We start from the raw sequence: 19087 nt of genomic DNA, 5'->3' as shown, positions 1-19087 counted from the left end.
AAGTGGAGTTGCTCTTGTATTGTTGTTATTCGCTATTAATATTTGACACATTATGTAATTAATTCGTTTGTCCTGAAGAGCCCGGTTGTCCCGAACAATTTGCAATCGGGTTGTTCGTGTTTTTGGTATTTTAATTTTTTGCAAATTTTTTATACCTGACTTTCATAGCAGGAAGTGTATCCAACACTTCTAGGTATCGGGTGTTGTTGGAAAAAGTCAATCGTCGTGAAGTTCAGGTGTTTTTAAAAGCTGTGTTTAAACACTCATTTACCTAACGATCTGAAATTCCCGACCAAAGACCGATTCACAATTATATTCATTATATATCCCTACCTGAAGTGTCATTGGCATTCTAAAACTTTATCAGGCTTGTCGATCTAAATTGTGTGAGCCAAGAGCAATGATTTAGCAGATATCTGTGTGCACTATGAAAAGGTGAAGAGAGCGAACGAAATCCATATTTCTCTATGCCTCTGCTGGTGAACTGTTAGTCCCCAAGGGTCTCTACAGCCCAGTATCTAAGTACTTCGTTACTAGTTTGAAAATACGGATGTACATTTAATTTGAGGGATAAAATTTAGAAATTCATTTCAAAATTAAGGATTATCTCCCTCATGCATAGCCCTGATCCTTAGATGAATTTGACTCCCGTCTTTGGCACTCTTTTATTCTATTTAGTTCTTACAGGTTTATTGTTAGGCTATAATTCGAATTACGAGCAGTGAAAGAACGTATATCGGATGACAAGCATAATTGGGGATAGACTCCCCACCAGCAGAGATACAAGCTCGATAGTTAAATGAAAGGTGAAGATAACGAACAGTGAAAGAACATATATTGAGCGACAAGTGTCCTCGGGGACAGACTTCTCTATCGTCAGTTTCCCATATATTCATGTAGCAGTATTTCATTATCAGCTGCATATGGTGATTGTATATCTCATCTGATTCTATACGCAAAAGATTGTTGTGCGTATGATCAGTTTTTAAATTGAGGCAGGCTATTGATAAACAAGTTGATGTTACAGGGATTTCAACAGTTTCGTTTAAAGTAAGCATTTCCCAAAATATATGGTCATGATAATGATATAGTTTGCCAATACAACCTGTTATTGGGTCACATACTGTCTGACTTGTTTCATACCAATTGTTAGGCCGTTCTTGGCACACTGATTTTGAGTATGAATCACTTCCGTTTACCTGATCAAGATATGGGGCTCACGGCGGATGTGACCGGTCAAAAGATGGTTATTGCTCTTCCTAGGCACATGATCCCACCTCTAGTATATTCTGTACACAGTTTAGAACGAAAACAGTTTACTACGAACTCATACCAATATCTGCGGAGCATAAACACCAATATACCTCGAATAGAAGCTTGAAGCTATATGTTTTCGAAAACTTCACTAAATAGCAGGACAAGTGGGCTTTTTCTCAATTGTACTTCTCGGACAAAACAATGGAACGAAATACTTCTCTATTTCATATGTATGAATTGAGACGTCTGGATTGCAATCTACGTTACATGTTCTCCCTGTTTCTGACTTTCTCGTTTATACACATTTCGAGACTTTGGTTTTAAGTGCATTTCTGTGTAGCTAACGTTTTGATCAATGCAAAGTTCTGTTATATTTTACAGCTTTTTATCGAAACTTTGGAGGAAATTTACTGCTAATTAATTCTGCACAACCTTCAATTGTTTCCCTTTACTAGGATAACTTACTCCTCCTAGGCACCTGATTCCATCTCTGGTATATCCAGGGGTCAGTGTTTGTTCAACTCTAGTATGTATTGTTTATAGGACTTAAGAGATTGATCACTGCTCGTTATCTTCACCTTCCATTGAGAAGAAACCGAATATAATCATATCGCGAATTATAATATTTTCACAACGAACATCGTTTGTATGTCAAGCAGTCAATTTCTGTATGTATATTTGAAAGGAATAGTACAAGAATTTCTAGAACAAATTTCTATGCTAACAACTTTGTGTAATGATTCCTTTATAACTTTACATTCCTATTACACCAATTCTAATTGACTTCAACTTCCAAGACTTTATCAAAAATATGTCTTTGTCAATTTAGAATCTCGTTAAGGCAACCTCTTTTATGTTAATCAGAAAATGTCCATAAGTTTTGCATATGTACAATTATAATAGAAAAATAACCGTATCTCTAGACTACATTTCTATTTTAACAACTTTGAGGAAGAATTCCACTTACATTTATAGTGTGTTGCATCAATTTAAATGATCGTCAACTTTTGAAGATTAATGAAAAAACGTTTAGTAAAATGTTATGCGATGTCCTTCCCTTTTAAACAGAAAATTGTTCTTCGTTGATCACTGACTTCATGATCTTGCATATCCAGATAAAATATCAAGACTTTCGGGATGTAAAACTTATACGGTACCAATTTTGATGCACCAGAGGCGCATTTCGACAAATAATGTCTCTTCAGTGATGCTCAAGCTGAAATTTTGGAATATCGAAATGACAATAAACTTGTAAGAGCTAAAAGGAAAACTAAAGTGGGAAAAATGGAGCCAAATTTGTCCAAGGATCAGAGCTATGCATGAGGGAGATATAATCCTTAATTTTGAAATGAATTTCTAAATTTTACATCCCAGCAATTAAATATACATCTGTATTTTCAAGCTAGTAACGAAGTACTTAGGTACTGGGCTGTAGAGACTCTCGGGGACTAACAGTCCACCAGCAGAGGCATCGATCCAGCTTTCTGGCTCTGGCTATCTGTATATTGATTTCAGTACGTGTCCGTATTCTTTCCTACATGTATTATATGGTAAAGGGAATCTTTCTCATTCTAGGTATGATATGAGGGCATCCACATTACGTGCAGATACGTTTGTCACAAAGATTGTAGCCGTTTGGCAAACAGTCATTATTTTTTTAATCATTCTTGGCAAGGTAAGGACAAGGAAATTATCGATGTGTGGTTTTAAAAATGGCAATTGATATACATACTTAAACATCAACATAATGCTGGGATTTTAGGTTTTCTATATGTACCTTCAAAAATTCATTAATTAATGCGATGGAGATGGCCTTGAAAATGGAAAGATACATGAAATGTAAAGCAGAAAATGATAACGTTTACAGTTATTCAAATGCCTGTAAATAAATAAATATGTTCATAATATTAATTGATGTGTAGACTGGTAAAGGTATGGAGACATGTCCAACTGTCCAACAAACAGCAAGGCGAGTACAGAGGTGTCCAATGAATGAAATTGAATGGGAGAGCGCTGCAACGTACAAGACATGTGGAGAGTTGCATCGCACCTGTACATTTCCCACACATTTTAAATACCACTGTGCTCTGAATGTGTTTTTGAACGAAACATGGGAAGTGTGCGCTCCAGAGAGATATATGCTGGGTAAATATAAACTGAACAATTCCACATAGAATGATTGCACATACTTTTTAAAAAGGGTATAGCATTGCGTATATCAAAACAGGTTCATGTTAGTTTTTTGGAAAAATTTGTCCAAAATGTAAATTTATTAAGGTCTTCCGTAACAACGGAAGACCTACTGATTGTGCTGGTTAAGATTATTATGTTCCCCAAACAAAGTTTGGGAACATATTGTTTTTACTCTGTTTCTTATTAAGGTCTTCCGTCTCAACGGAAGACCTTATAGTGATTCTTATGTTTCTTTTCCTCTATTATCATTAAGGTCTTCCGTTACCAACGGAAGACCTTCTAGTGATTGTACTGTTTTTAAGGTCTTCCGTTTCCAACGGAAGACCTTCTAGTGATTCTACTGTTTATTATTATTATTATTATTATGTTCCCCAAACAAAGTTTGGGAACATATTGTTTTTACTCTGTTTCTTATTATTAGGGTCTTCCGTCTTCAGCGGAAGACCCTTCTATTATTCTATTGTTGATTTTTCACTTTTCTTATTAAGGTCTTCCGTCTCCTGCGGAAGACCTTACTATTATTGTTCGCGTTCTTCTTCTTCATTATTATTATTATTATTATTTTCCTTGGTAGTACACGCGTTTTTCTCAGCCATTTCTCGATCGATTTTCACGAAATTTTCAGGAAAGATGTCTTTTGGTGACGAGACTTTGCTTGCAAAATTTCGTGCTTGACGTCACTTCCGGTCAGGAGTTATCTCTCTTTTAGTGACTTTTTGAAGGGCCTTGTTGTCCACACATCTCCTCCGTTACTTTTGAAGCTAGAGTCTTGAAATTTCTACACAAGATAGAGTAAACATTTTAGAAGATTTGTGGGGGATTCGATTTTACCGGAGGCGATTTGCCTAAACGCTCGCCTGGACCTGAAAAAATGGATGCCAAAATTTTTCGACGATTTCGGCGATTTTTGACCTTTGATCTCCAATATCTTTTTTCTTGCAAATATTTTGTTAAGACATGTAGAACAAAAGTTGTGCACATTTACGAGATCTTTTGGAAAATATCAAGATTTAGGGGCTAGCCCCTTAAATTAGGGATCTAGAAGGGCTCAAAGTCTAGATCAAATATTTCAAAAATCGTTAATATTTTGGTATAAGTCAAAGAACAAAAAATGTTTATCTTAACAATTCAAATCTATTCATATAAAAATTTAGGTCATATGTTACGTAATAAGGGATTTTAAGGGCCAAAACCATAAATTTTTTACCCCTTGTATCTCGAAAACGACAAATATTTTGAAAAGCAATAAAGAACAAAAGTTGTTCAGAATGATGATCTGAACAATATGCATATTTCGTTTTTACCCTATGTGGCCCCGTTAGGGAGCTACAGTTTGGCCCCTAAAAATTACTTCTAGAAATAACTCGAGAACGGTAAAGAATTTCTAAATACTTGTTGAACAAAAAATGTTTGAAATGTCATGACCTTTCTTACGATATCAAGTAAAAGGGGCTGACCCTTTAAATTAGGGGCCCAGAAGGGTCCAAAGGTTTATGAGAATATCTCAGAAACTATTAATATTTTGTAATAAGTCATTGAAGCGGAAATGTTCATCTAAACGAGCTTGTTCTTATCAAATCAAAAAGTAGGTCATATGTTGCGTAATAAGGGATTTTAAGGGCCAAAATCATAAATAATTGACGCCTCATATCTTGAAAACGACAAATATTTTGAAAAGCATTATTGAACAAAAGTTGTTCAGAATGATAATCTATATCTTTTTTCTTGCAAATATTTTGTTAAGACATGTAGAACAAAAGTTGTGCACATTTACGAGATCTTTTGGAAAATATCAAGATTTAGGGGCTAGCACCTTAAATTAGGGATCTAGAAGGGCTCAAAGTCTAGATCAAATATCTCAAAAATCGTTAATATTTTGGTATAAGTCAAAGAACAAAAAATGTTCATCTCAACAATCCAAATCTATTCATATAAAAATTTAGGTCATATGTTACGTAATAAGGGATTTTAAGGGCCAAAACCATAAATTTTTTACCCCTTGTATCTCGAAAACGACAAATATTTTGAAAAGCAATAAAGAACAAAAGTTGTTCAGAATGATGATCTGAACAATATGCATATTTCGTTTTTACCCTATGTGGCCCCGTTAGGGAGCTACAGTTTGGCCCCTAAAAATTACTTCTAGAAATAACTCGAGAACGGTAAAGAATTTCTAAATACTTGTTGAACAAAAAATGTTTGAAATGTCATGACCTTTCTTACGATATCAAGCAAAAGGGGCTGACCCTTTAAATTAGGGGCCCAGAAGGGTCCAAAGGTTTATGAGAATATCTCAGAAACTATTAATATTTTGTAATAAGTCATTGAAGCGGAAATGTTCATCTAAACGAGCTTGTTCTTATCAAATCAAAAAGTAGGTCATATGTTGCGTAATAAGGGATTTTAAGGGCCAAAATCATAAATAATTGACGCCTCATATCTTGAAAACGACAAATATTTTGAAAAGCATTATTGAACAAAAGTTGTTCAGAATGATAATCTAAACAATATGTACATTTCGTTTTTTCCCTATGTGGCCCCGTTAGGGAGCTTAAGTTTGGCCCCTAAATATTTCTTGTAGAGATAACTCGAGAACGGTAAAGAATTTCTAAATACTTGTTGAGCAAAAAATGTTTAAAATGACAAGGCCTTTCTTACGATATCAAGCAAAACGGGCTGGCCCTTTAAATTAGGGGTTCAGAAGGGTCCAAATGTTTTTGAGAATATCTCAGAAACTATTAATATTTTATAATAAGTTGTAGAAGCGGAAATGTTCATCTCAACGAGCTTGATCTTATCAAATCAAAAAGTAGGTCATATGTTACGTAATTAGAGATTTTAAGGGCCAAAATCGTAAATATTTGACGCCTCATATCTTTAAAACGACATATTTTTTGAAAAGCATTATTGAACAAAAGTTGTTCAATGTGTCATAACCTATCGATCAATATCAAAAAATGGGTCTATGGGCCTCATGGCTCGCCTGTAGAGTCGATTTTTGTCATATGTTACGTAATTTGAGATTTTAAGGGCCAAAATCGTAAATATTTGACGCCTCATATCTTTAAAACGACATATTTTTTGAAAAGCATTATTGAACAAAAGTTGTTCAATGTGTCATAACCTATCGATCAATATCAAAAAATGGGTCTGTGGGCCTCATGGCTCGCCTGTAGAGTCGATTTTTGTCGATATCAGTCGATTTCAAAAACTTGTAACTGGTAAATATTTTGTAAGGACATATTGAACAAAAGTTGTTCAGCTTATCGAGATCTATCGATTGATATCAAGAAATAGGCCTATGGTCCTAATGGCTCGCCTGTAGAGTCGATATTTTGTCAATATCGGTCGATCTCAATAACTTTTTACAGGTAAATATTTTGTAAAGACATATAGAACTAAAGTTGTTGAGTCTATAGAGGGCTAACAAATGACATCAAGAAATAGGCCCGCGGGCCTTATGGCTCGCCTGGAGAGTCGAATTTCAAACGAATTTCACCGCAACTTTGCTTCAGAAGCTTATGATATGAAAAATTGATTATACCTAAAGGGTCTTAAAGTCGGAAACTAAATTGGGACTCATTTGTCTTTTTTTTTCCTTTTTTTTTTAACTCCGAGTGCATCAACAAATCGGACGGAAGACCTACTCGTTGCTCGCAACGAGATCGTGTCTAGTTATTATTATTATTATTCTTTTTTCTCCTTACCGATTTTTGTGCAGAAGATTTCTCGGAGATGGCTGGATCGATTTGCTTCAAATTTTCAGGATTGATGCGTTGTCATTTGAAGTTTGTACCGCCGTTTCAATTTTTGAAAAATCACTTCCGGTTGGAAGTTATCCCCCTTTTATCGATTTTTAGATGACCATTTTGTCCAGACAAAAACTCAAAAACCAAAAAAGTTAGAGTGCTGAAATTTTCAGTGATGTTAGACGACATGTTGTAGTTGTGCACCTGGGTTTTCAAAATTTCCGGAAGTGCCTAGTATGGAAGCTCGGTAGGGGTCGAAAAGGGAGTTTAAAAAAGTGTCCAATTTTTTTCTACGTTTTAAATCATAACTTTTTACTCGTAAATATTTTGTTTAGATATATAAAACAAAAGTTGTACAGTTTATTGAGATCTTTCGTGTCATATCAAGAAATAGGCCCATGGGCCTCATGGCTCGCCTGAACCATTGAATTTCTGTTACAATGATTAACTTTTTTCTCACGAAACTTTTGATAAGACATGTAGAATAAAAGTTGTTCAGTTTCGCAAGATCTATTTAATGATATATTTAAAAAGGCTCCTGGGCGTCATGGCTCGCCTGAACAGTCGAATTTGTATCGCAATTAATAACATTGATAACTTTTCTCGAGAAACTTTTCACAAGACATGTAGAACAAAAGTTGTTCAGTTTCGCAAGCGTTAACTAACGATGTTAAGAAATAGGCCTGCGGGTCTCATGGCTCACCAGAACAGTTGGGCTATTGTTGCAATCTATAACATTTTTGTCAGGAAACTTTTAATAAGACATCTAGAACAAAAGTTGTTCAGTTTTGCAAGGTCTTTCGAACAACATCATGAAAAAGGCCAACGGGCCTCATGGCTCGCCTGAACAGTTTGATCAGTGTCACAATTGCTAACTTTTTTCTTGAGAATCTTTTGATAAGACATGTAGAACAAAAGTTGTTCAGTTTTGCAAGATCTTTCAAACGATATCAAGAAAAAGGCCCACGGGCCTTATGACTCGCCTTAACAGTGACAAATGTCGCATAACTTTATACTCGTGAACATTTTGTTTAGACATATATAACAAAAGTTGTACAGTTTATTGAGATCTTTCGTGTCATATAGGGAAATGGGCCAATTGGCCTCATGGCTCGCCTGAACCATTGAATTTCTGTTACAATGATTAACTTTTTCCTCACGAAACTTTGATAAAACATGTAGAATAAAAGTTGTTCAGTTTTGCAAGATATATCTAATGATATAAAAAAAATAGGCCTGCAGGCGTCATGGCTCGCCTGAACAGTCGAATTTGTATCACAATTAATAACATTATAATAACTTTTTTCTCGAGAAACGTTTGATAAAACATGTAGAACAAAAGTTATTCAGATTCGCAAGCGTTAACTAACGATGTTAAGAATAAGGCCTGCGGGTCTCATGGCTCACCTGAACAGTTGGGTTATTGTTGCAATCTACAACATTTTTGTCAAGAAACTTTTAATGAGACATCTAGAGCAAAAGTTGTTTTGCAAGATGTTTCAAACAACATCATGAAAAAGGCGAACGGGCCTCATGGCTCGCCTGAACAGTTTGATTAGTGTCACAATCAATATCTTTTTTCTGCAGAAACTTTTGATATAACTTGTAGACCAAACCAAAAGTTGTTCAGGTTTGCAAGATCTCAAGAAAAAGGCCCACGGGCCTTATGACTCGCCTTAACAGTCTGATAAATGTCGCAATCAATAACTTTTTTCTCAAGAAAATTTCCATAGGACATGTAGAACAAAATTTGTTCAGTTTTGCGAGATATATCTAGAATGATATCAAAAAATAGGCCTCCGGGCCGCATGACTCGCCTGATCAGTCGAATCTGTATCGCAGTAAATAACATTATTAACTTTTTTCTCCACAAAATGCTGATCCTTTTAATTATTTGCCGAGAGGGAGAGAGAGTCTTTAATTTATAACATTTAAATTATCAATATTTGTAAAACATTACCGAAGCTAAATTGTACGTGTAGACAATATATTTGTATCATTATTTATGAACGAAAATGTCAGTCAAATTCTTATCTAATCACATCTAAATTTGGACGGAAGATCCACTCGTTGCTCGCAACGAGATCGAATCTAGTTATTATTATTATTCTTTTTCTCCGGTACTTTTTTGTCCGGTAGTGTTCTCAGAAACTACAAAAGGGATCGATATGAAACTTTCCAGGATGATAGTATAGCGTTTGTAGATGTGCATAGTGATAGTCATTTTGTCTGCACGTGCATGCACGCGCGCGCACGTGCATTGCAATTTTGGTACAAAAAATGGAAAATCAGAATATCGAAGGAAGCGATATAAAACCTAAAGAGGATGATAGTATATCATTTGTACATATGAAAAATAATATTTATTTTGTCAGCACGTGCACGCATGCGCGTGCACGCGCATTACAAAATTTGTACGCTAACTTTGGAATCAGTCTAACTTTTTTGTTGTTCATTGAAATGGCTTGAAATTCATATCATAGGTAGATATTGAGACTCTTAACTGATTTACATGGTCAAAATTACCAATTTGCACGCGCATGCACGTGCGCTTCATTTTGATTGGATAATACTAAAACGTTTGTAACTATCTTGTTTATGAAGTGAATGAGATGATATTCACAGCATATGTAGACAATATGTGTATCTATATATTGGTGTAAGAAAAAAATGCCAACGCACACGCGCATGCGCGTGCAACGTTTTTAAATTTTCAATTTTTAAAGGACGATAACGTTTTTGTTTTTCATCAAATTCTATTGATATTAATGGTTTAGATGTTGTGGTTAGAATTACTGCTCAGCACGTGCATGGACGTGTGCTGAATTCTGATTGGACGATTTTAAAATCGCTATAACTTCCTTGTATTTGGTGGAAATGTTATGAAATTCACACTGTGGGTATATGATACACATGCCTGTTGAACGACATCAACCAAAATTCGGAATCATACACGCGTGCGCGTGTATGCGCGTGCAACGCTTTCTTTTATTTTTTTGGTACTGAAATGACCATATTGAACGTACTACATGTAATTAAAGGCTAAAATAAAATGATTTTTTGCTATAGATTCACAAGGACATCACTTTTTAATTGGGGGAGGTTTGGGGAACATATGTAACGGTCCCAGTTACAAATAGAACTAGTTATTAGGGTCTTCCGTCTTCAGCGGAAGAACCTTCTATTATTCTATTGTTGATTTTTCACTTTTCTTATTATTAGGGCTTTCCACCTTTCAGTGGAAAGTCCTATTGTTATTGTTCTGTTTATTATTATTATTTTCCTGCCGTCAAAAAAAAATTTCGTCTTAAGACTTATCGAAAAACTTTATAGTCCATCATATAGTACTTTTTGAGAAACGAATACAGTTCACCCTGCGTAATTGAACTTTGACCCCTTACGGAGTTATTTGACCTTTCGCAGAAATCATTGTTAGCACTTCTACTTTGTAACCATAAATGATAGGAGGATGAAACCTTTTCTAAAACATAGAGGGTAATTAGTAGAAGCGAAGAATTTAAAATGAAGGGATTCGGTGTCCCCTAAAGGGAGTTAATGCCTCTTTATGTTTTGCGATTTATTCGTAAAACATGTCGAGCTTGAGAACGGTTTGTTGTAGAGACATGGGACCAACTGGAATAGGATCGTTGACCTTCGACCTTGAAAATTAGGTCAAGGTCAAAGGTCAAGGTCATCAGAAAAGAGAAAAAATAGCACTTTTTATACCCTCTTTCCTGCTTAAGATAGCGTTGAAATATTATATGGATAAGTATTGACTTCTTGATTGGTTTTGATAGTATGCATTACAACTTTGAACTTTGACCCTCCTGTGAATTTCGGAGACTCGCGTCGAAAACCTTGTTATCGCTACTCCTACTTAACGGAAAGTTATAGAGACACGAAACCTTCGCTAATGAATTCAGAGTAAAACCCTCTTGCAAAGAAAAAATAATCAAAGTTATACAAAAACCCTTAAGCATAGTTATTGCCCCTGAAAGTCTCCAATATCATTATCTAAGCCTATAACTTTTATATTAATATAGATAGAGACATGGGACCACTTGCATTAGAACCGATGACCTTTGACCTTCAAAATGAGGTCAAGGTCAAAGGTCAAGGTCATCATCAAAATTATTTTTTTCCATTTTCAAGGTCTTTCAAAGTAGTTTTAGCATTGAGAAACTAACCGAAAGTAACCGAAAACCCCTAAACAAATTATTGCCCCTGAATGTCTTGATTACCATTTTTTAAGCTTATAGCTTTTACATTAATATAGATAGAGACATGGGATCACCTGCATTAAGAGCAAGGACCTTTGACCTTCAAAATGAGGTCAAGGTCAAAGGTCAAGGTCAACGTGAAAATTATTAATTTAAATTTTCTTGGTCATTTTGAGATTCGTACATCATCTTAAATATTTTTAAATATCTTTTTTTAAATCATTGTAGGTGGAAAGCCCTCTAATTGTTCGCGAACAATTAGGATCACTAGTTATTATTACTATTTTTATTCTTTCTTTTTTTCCTTACCGATTTTGTGCAGAGGATTTCTCAGAGATGGCTTGATCGATTTACTTCAAATTTTCAGGGTTGATGCATTGCTATCTGAAGTTTATATCTTTTCTTGGATTTTTGAAAATTCACTTCCGGTTGGAAGTTATCCCCCTTTTATCGATTTTCAGATGACCATTTTGTCCAGACAACATCTCAAAAACGATAAAAGCTAGAGTGCTGAAATTTTCAGTGATGTTAGACGACATGTTGTAGTTGTGCACATCGGTTATAAAAATTTCCGGAAGTGCCTAGTATGGAAGCTCGGTAGGGGTCGAAAATGGAGTTTTAAAAAGTGTCCCATTTTTCTCCACGTTTTAAATCAGAACTTTTTACTCGTAAATATTTTGCTTAGACATATATAACAAAAGTTGTACAGTTTATTGAGAGCTTTCGTGCCATATCAAGAAATGGGCCCATAGGACTCATGGCTCGCCTGAACCATTGAATTTCTGTTACAATGATTAACTTTTTTCTTACGAAACTTTTGATAAGACATGTAGAATAAAAGTTGCTCAGTTTTGCAAGATCTATCTAATGATATCAAAAAATAGGCCTCAGGGCATCATGGCTCGCCTGAACAGTCGAATTTGTATCACAATTAATAACATTAATAACTTTTTTCTCGAGAAACTTTTGACAAGACATGTAGAACAAAAGTTGTTCAGTTTCGCAAGCCTTAACTAACGATGTTAATAAATAGGCCTGCAGGTCTCATGGCTTACCTGAACAGTTGGATTATTGTTGCAATCTATAACATTTTTGTCAAGAAACTTTTAATAAGACATCTAGAACAAGTGTTCAGTTTCGCAAGCCTTAACTAACGATGTTAATAAATAGGCCTGCAGGTCTCATGGCTCACCTGAACAGTTGGATTATTGTTGCAATCTATAACATTTTTGTCAAGAAACTTTTAATAAGACATCTAGAACAAAAGTTGTTCAGTTTTGCAAACTCTTTCGAACAACATCATGAAAAAGGCGAACAGGCCTCATGGCTTGCCTGAACAGTTTGATTAGTGTCACAATCAATAACTTTTTTCTCGAAAAACTTTTGATAAGACATGTAGAACAATAGTTGTTCAGTTTTGCAAGATGTTTCAAACGATATCAAGAAAAAGGCCCACGGGCCTTATGACTCGCCTTAACAGTCTGATAAATGTCGCAATCAATAACTTTTTTCTCAAGAAAATTTTAATAGGACATTTACAACAAAATTTGTTCAGTTTTACGAGATATATCTAGAATGATATTTTAAAAAATAGGCCTCCGGGCGACATGACTCGCCTGATCAGTTTCGAATTTGTATTGCAGTAAATAACATTATTAACTTTTTTGTCCAAAAAAAGACTGACCCCTTTAATTAGTAGCCGAGAGCGGCAGAGATTCTTTAATTTATAGCACTTAAATGATCAATATTTGTAAAACATTACCGAAGCTAAATTGTACGTCTAGACAATATATTTGTATCATTATTGATGAACGAAAATCTCGGTCAAATTCTTATCTCATCACATCTAAAATTGGACGGAAGACCCACTCGTTGCTCGCAACGAGATCGCATCTAGTTATTATTATTTTTATTATTCTTTTTCTCCGGTACTTTTTTGTCCGGTAGTGTTCTCAAAAACTACAAAAGGGATCGATATGAAACTTTCCAGGATAATAGTATAGCGTTTGTAGATGTGCATAGTGATAGTCATTTTGTCTGCACGTGCATGCACGCGCACTGCAATTTTGGTACAAAAAATGGAAAATCAGAATATTAAAGGGATCGATATGAAACCTGAATAGGATGATAGTATATCATTTGTGGATATGAAAAATGATAGTTATTTTGTCTTCACGCGCACGCATGCGCGTGCACGTGCATTGCAAAATTTGTACACTAACTTTGGAATCAGTCTAACTTTTTTGTTGTTCATTAAAATGGCTTGATATTCATATCATAGGTAGATATTGAGACCCTTAACTGATTTTCATGGTCAAAATTACCAATTTGCACGCGCATGCACGTGTGCTTCATTTTGATTGGATAGTACTAAAACGTCTGTAACTATCTTATTTACGAAGCGAATGAGATGATATTCACAGCATACGTAGACAATACGTGTATCTATATATTGGTGTAATAAAAAAGGCCAACTAACACGCGCATGCGCGTGCAACGTTTTTCAAATGTTCAGTTTTTAAAGGACAATAACGTTTTTGTTTTTCATCAAATTCTATTGATATTAATGGTTTAGATGTGTCTTGGTACTCCTTACAAATTGCTGTGGTTAGAATTACTGCTCAGCACGTGCATGCACGTGTGCTGAATTCTGATTGGACGATTTTAAAATCGCTATAACTTCCTTATATTTGGTGGAAACGTTATGAAATTCACACTGTCGGTATATGATACACATGCCTGTTGAACGACATCAACCAAAATTCGGAATCATACACGCGTGCGCGTGTATGCGCGTGCAACGCTTTCTTTCATTTTTTGGTACTGAAATGACCATACTGAACGTACTACATGTAATTAAAGGCTAAAATAAAATGATTTTTTGCTATAGATTCACAAGGACATCGCTTTTTAATTGGGGGAGGTTTGGGGAACATATGTAACGGTCCCCGTTACAATTAGAACTAGTTATTATTCTTTTTCTCCGGTACTTTTTTGTCCGGTAGTGTTCTCGGAAACTACAAAAGGGATCGATATGAAACTTTCCAGGATGATAGTATAGCGTTTGTAGATGTGCATAGTGATAGTCATTTTGTCTGCACGTGCATGTCCGCGCGCGCACGTGCATTGCAATTTTGGTACAAAAAATGGAAAATCAGAATATTGAAGGAAGCGATATAAAACCTGAATAGGATGATAGTATATCATTTGTACGTATGAAAAATAATAGTTATTTTGTCAGCACGCGCACGCATGCGCGTGCACGCGCATTACAAAATTTGTACGTTAACTTTGGAATCAGTCTAACTTTTTTGTTGTTCATTGAAATGGCTTGAAATTCATATCATAGGTAGATATTGAGACCCTTAACTGATTTGCATGGTCAAAATTACCAATTTGCACGCGCATGCACGTGTGCTTCATTTTGATTGGATAATACTAAAACATTTGTAACTATCTTATTTATGAAGCGAATGAGATGATATTCACAGCATACGTAGACAATATGTGTATCGACATATTGGTGTAACAAAAAATACCAACGCACATGCGTATGCGCGTGCATCGTTTTTCAAATGTTCAATTTTTAAAGGACAATAACGTTTTTGTTTTTCATCAAATTCTATTGATATTAGGGGTTTAGATGTGTCTTGGTACTCCTTACAAATTGCTGTGGTTAGAATTACTGCTCAGCACGTGCATGTATGTGTGCTGATTTCTGATTGGAAGATTTTAAAATCGCTATAACTTCCTTATATTTGGTGGAAAGATTATGAAATTCATACTGTGGGTATATGATACAAATGCCTGTTGAACGACATTAACAAAAATTCAGAATCGTACACGCGTGCGCGTGTATGCACGTGCAACGCTTTCTTTCATTTCTTGGTACTGAAATGACCATATTGAACGTACTACATGTAATTAAAGGCTAAAATAAAATGAATTTTTGCTATAGATTCACAAGGACATCACTTTTTAATTGGGGGAGGTTTGGGTAACATATGTAACGGTCCCCGTTACAATTAGAACTAGTTCTTATTATTCTTTTTTTTTCTTTTTCCTAGACGCTAACTTTGAAGCTTCATATCTCGCTCATTTCTGCATGGATTTTGCTCAAATTTTCAGGGTTTATAAACTTTACAGAACAATTTTAAAATCATGTACTACATTTCAGAAATTCCCTTCTGTTCACGAGTTATTCCCCTTTGAATGAAATTTTAGGGGCTTTGGTTTCCAGACAAAGGCTCCGCGACTGAAAAGTAGGAGCATTGTAGTTGTGCACATCGTTTTTGGTTTTTTGATTACAGCGTTCGAAATGATGGTTGACAGGGTTCAAAATTAGGACGCCTAAAGAAGCAAAAAATTACACATATTTTCCTTTGTATCTTTTAAACTAAAATATTTTGTTAAGACGTGTAGAACAAAAGTTGTGCAAAATGTTAAGAGCTTTCTTTTGATATCCATAAAAAGGGACTGGCCCCTTCAATTAGGGATCTGGGGATCTTCAAAGTTTTCGCTTTATAACTCAAAAACGGTAAATATTTCGATATGGCTTTCGCTGGAAAATTTGTTCTATAACATCTTATTGATCTCATAAACATAATATTTTGCTCGAGTATTGTGTTATATATGAGTAAAAAGCTTGACCCGCAAACAGGTAACCGTATCATTAAGTAGGTGAAGGGGAAAATATGCGTATAACTTAAATAAACTTGCTTTAATTGATAAATCTGACTTCATGAAATGCTAATATTCTTTTAAAATAAGGTTTTAACGTGATCTATAGTTCCTTTAAAAATCATCTATCGACAACTTTCTTTTTTTATTAGTAGCTTTAATATAAACAATCGTTCCAAAGAAAAAAAGAGGAAAAGGTTATCTCTTCTACGTTTGTTATTAAAACAACGATATATTTAATTGAAGAAACAAACCTTCCAGCATAGAATAACTCAGTCATTAATTACACGCATCTTACATACACCGCGGGGTTTGTTTTTGTTTACAATTACGTAACCACCTCGAGGAACCATCGCGTGTGAACCAGGGCATGCACACAAAGTAAACATTGTCGTCCTAAATATAACACAGAATGTTATGTTTTTGATCATATTGGATTTTTCGAACAATTCAGTCTTTCCGGTGATGTATATACTTGTTTATACGTTCCTGGTTTTACGTTTGATTTGTTTTAAATTCAAAACTCTAGAGCATTGAGTCAGGCATCAATTTTAAAATCTGCAATTTAATATACAGTTCGTTTCTCAATCATGTCTAATTGAATGTGTGTTTAATATCGGAGATTCATCGCTGCTGGACTAGCGATCTGTGATTTCACACTACTTTAACTGAACACACAAGCTTTACTCAAATTCTTCGTTGTGAAAAAGAAAATGGATACATTTTACAAACATAACGAATTATTTCTGAACATGTTTTGAAATCAATAGTTTATAATCATGATTAAACCATATCTAAACATGCGTATAGAATATTCAGAAACCCATGGCCGAGCAGTCTCATTTCAAATGATTTGTTGTTTTATTGTTTAAAAACAATGACTTTGATTAAACATTGATTCAGAACTCCTGGTCCAAATCATGTAACTTCGGCACGTGCCCCTGGCGTGAAATTCATACGCGTCTTCTATGTGCACTGTGTACATAATATACCTACATGTATTTACGCAGATAGATATTAAAGTTTAATAAAATACATGTCAAGAAATCCCGTCCAGTCTGAATTCGTTGGCTTCAATAGGGCCATATTACATGCTGATTAATAGTAGCCGTCGCTTATCTCTTAATTGCGGTCACTGATTTATAACGGTTTTTCTATACCGGAGATTTTGCTAAGAATTTCTTGGCATGGTAAACGAGTACGATATAACCGAGTTTGGAACGGAAAATTTGAAAGGGTGGGGTGGAGGGGGGGTTGTAAAGATAATTTTAAAAATATGAACTACTGTATCAATACACATTCTACAGACAGAAAGGTATATTCAATATTCTACAAAATATGCCGGGATCGGGATCGGTCGTCTAATGTGTAAAGGTATCACACCGGTAATTGTCCAATCAAAATGAACTTAGTCGATGGTAGTTCCATATATTTAAAAGAATGATTTTTTCCTCATCGCGATTCTTCTCATTTCCTCTTCTTCTTTTCTCTTAATTTTTGTACCCCTGATTAGGAAATTTTGTGTAATTTTCGGAAAAAAATCAGTTGTATACAAAGGAACTATTTGATGTTGGTAGCTGAGGCTACTTCCTGAGGTGCACTCAGGCTGTTTACACACATGTGAAAAACATGTGTATTTGAGTGTAGTCTTGTTTGCGGGTAAAAACTTTCGAAAATTCTGCGTAGGATGTTGTTTTACGGTGAGACGAGACGGGTAACAATGAGCATTTCCAACAGCATTATTCGGCATTAGCGAGTTATTGGCATCAATTTAAACAAGAGGTACTGTGAGCAATGCTCACTAAGAATACCCCCCGCTTACCCCAATCTCCCAAAGGGTGTTGGTAATAGGTATAAACTACCTCTTTTCTGAGTGTAAAAAACAAATGGCATGACAAACCGAACCATATTGCTACTTCGATGTCCAGTGCACTTGACCTTTGACCTTTTGACCCCAAAATCGATAGGGAACATCTTCATCCCATGGGTAGTCCATATGTATGATATGGTGACTGTAGGTGGAAAGGATAACGCTTTAGAGCCCGGAAATCATATTGCTACTTCGATGTCCAGTGCGCTTGACCTTTGACCTTTTGACCCCAAAATCGATAGGGAACATCTTCATCTCATGGGTAGTCCATATATATGATATGGTGACGGTAGGTGTAAAGGATAATGCTTTAGAGTCCGGAAACCATTGCGTCTACAGACGGACGGACGGACGGACAAACAGACGGACAACCCGATTCCAGTATACCCCCCTACCCCAACAACTTGTTGCGGGGGGTATAACAAGTGATAAATTACAACGTTCTCTAACGATTCATTCAAAATATTTGATGAAGTGCAAGGGGGGGGGGGGGTCACAATTTGTAATTTTTGCCATTAAATGTGCAAAAATAATTTTTAAAACTGACCAAATAAGCCAGTATGGGGTTATTTGAGTGTTTTAGCTGAATACACAAAAATCATGACCATGCCAAGAAATCACGTCCAGTCTGAATTCGTTGGTTTCAATAGGGCCATATTACATGCTGATTAATAGTAGCCGTCGCTTATCTCTTAATTGCGGTCACTGATTTATAACGGTTTTTCAATACCGGAGATTTTGCTAAGAATTTCTTGGCATGTCAAGATTTGAGAGCAATTTATTTGATTTGTATGTATAAATAATTCAAACTCGTCGAATTATTCTCTTCATTCTGAATATTATGCTATCATAATTTTGTTGCATGATAAAATATTGGTAACAGCAATAAACCTTTATTGTATGTCCTGAGCCATAAATTTCATAAATTTAAATAGTAATTTTTTCTTCATTATTGGGACTGAAAAGTCAAAGAATTTAATCCCACATACACGCGCGCCTCAAAAGACTGATTCGTGGAATGAGATCATACACGCATGTACTTGAGTAGTATAAATTTATTAAACACCTTACGATAAAAATTTATAGTACATCTTTATTCAAAGTTCAAGGTTTTTATG

The 19087-nt window shown here is 35.2% G+C and overlaps 1 protein-coding gene across 5 annotated transcripts in view; it reads left to right on the top strand.

Annotated features, from left to right (window-relative positions):
• The window catches only part of LOC125667458 (uncharacterized), a 116514-nt gene that overhangs the window by 86052 nt on the left and 11375 nt on the right, over positions 1-19087 (top strand). For all 5 annotated transcript variants that reach the window (XM_056164631.1, XM_056164625.1, XM_056164621.1 and 2 more), the window contains exons 2-3: positions 2833-2932; positions 3180-3402. In XM_056164631.1, coding sequence (XP_056020606.1) covers positions 2833-2932; positions 3180-3402 — 323 coding nt within the window. The remainder of the gene's footprint in view (positions 1-2832; positions 2933-3179; positions 3403-19087) is intronic.

Source organism: Ostrea edulis, chromosome 1 (assembly GCF_947568905.1).
Source record: "Ostrea edulis chromosome 1, xbOstEdul1.1, whole genome shotgun sequence".
NCBI classification, from domain to species: domain Eukaryota; kingdom Metazoa; phylum Mollusca; class Bivalvia; order Ostreida; family Ostreidae; genus Ostrea; species Ostrea edulis.
This window is presented reverse-complemented; position numbering and strand designations above follow the sequence as displayed.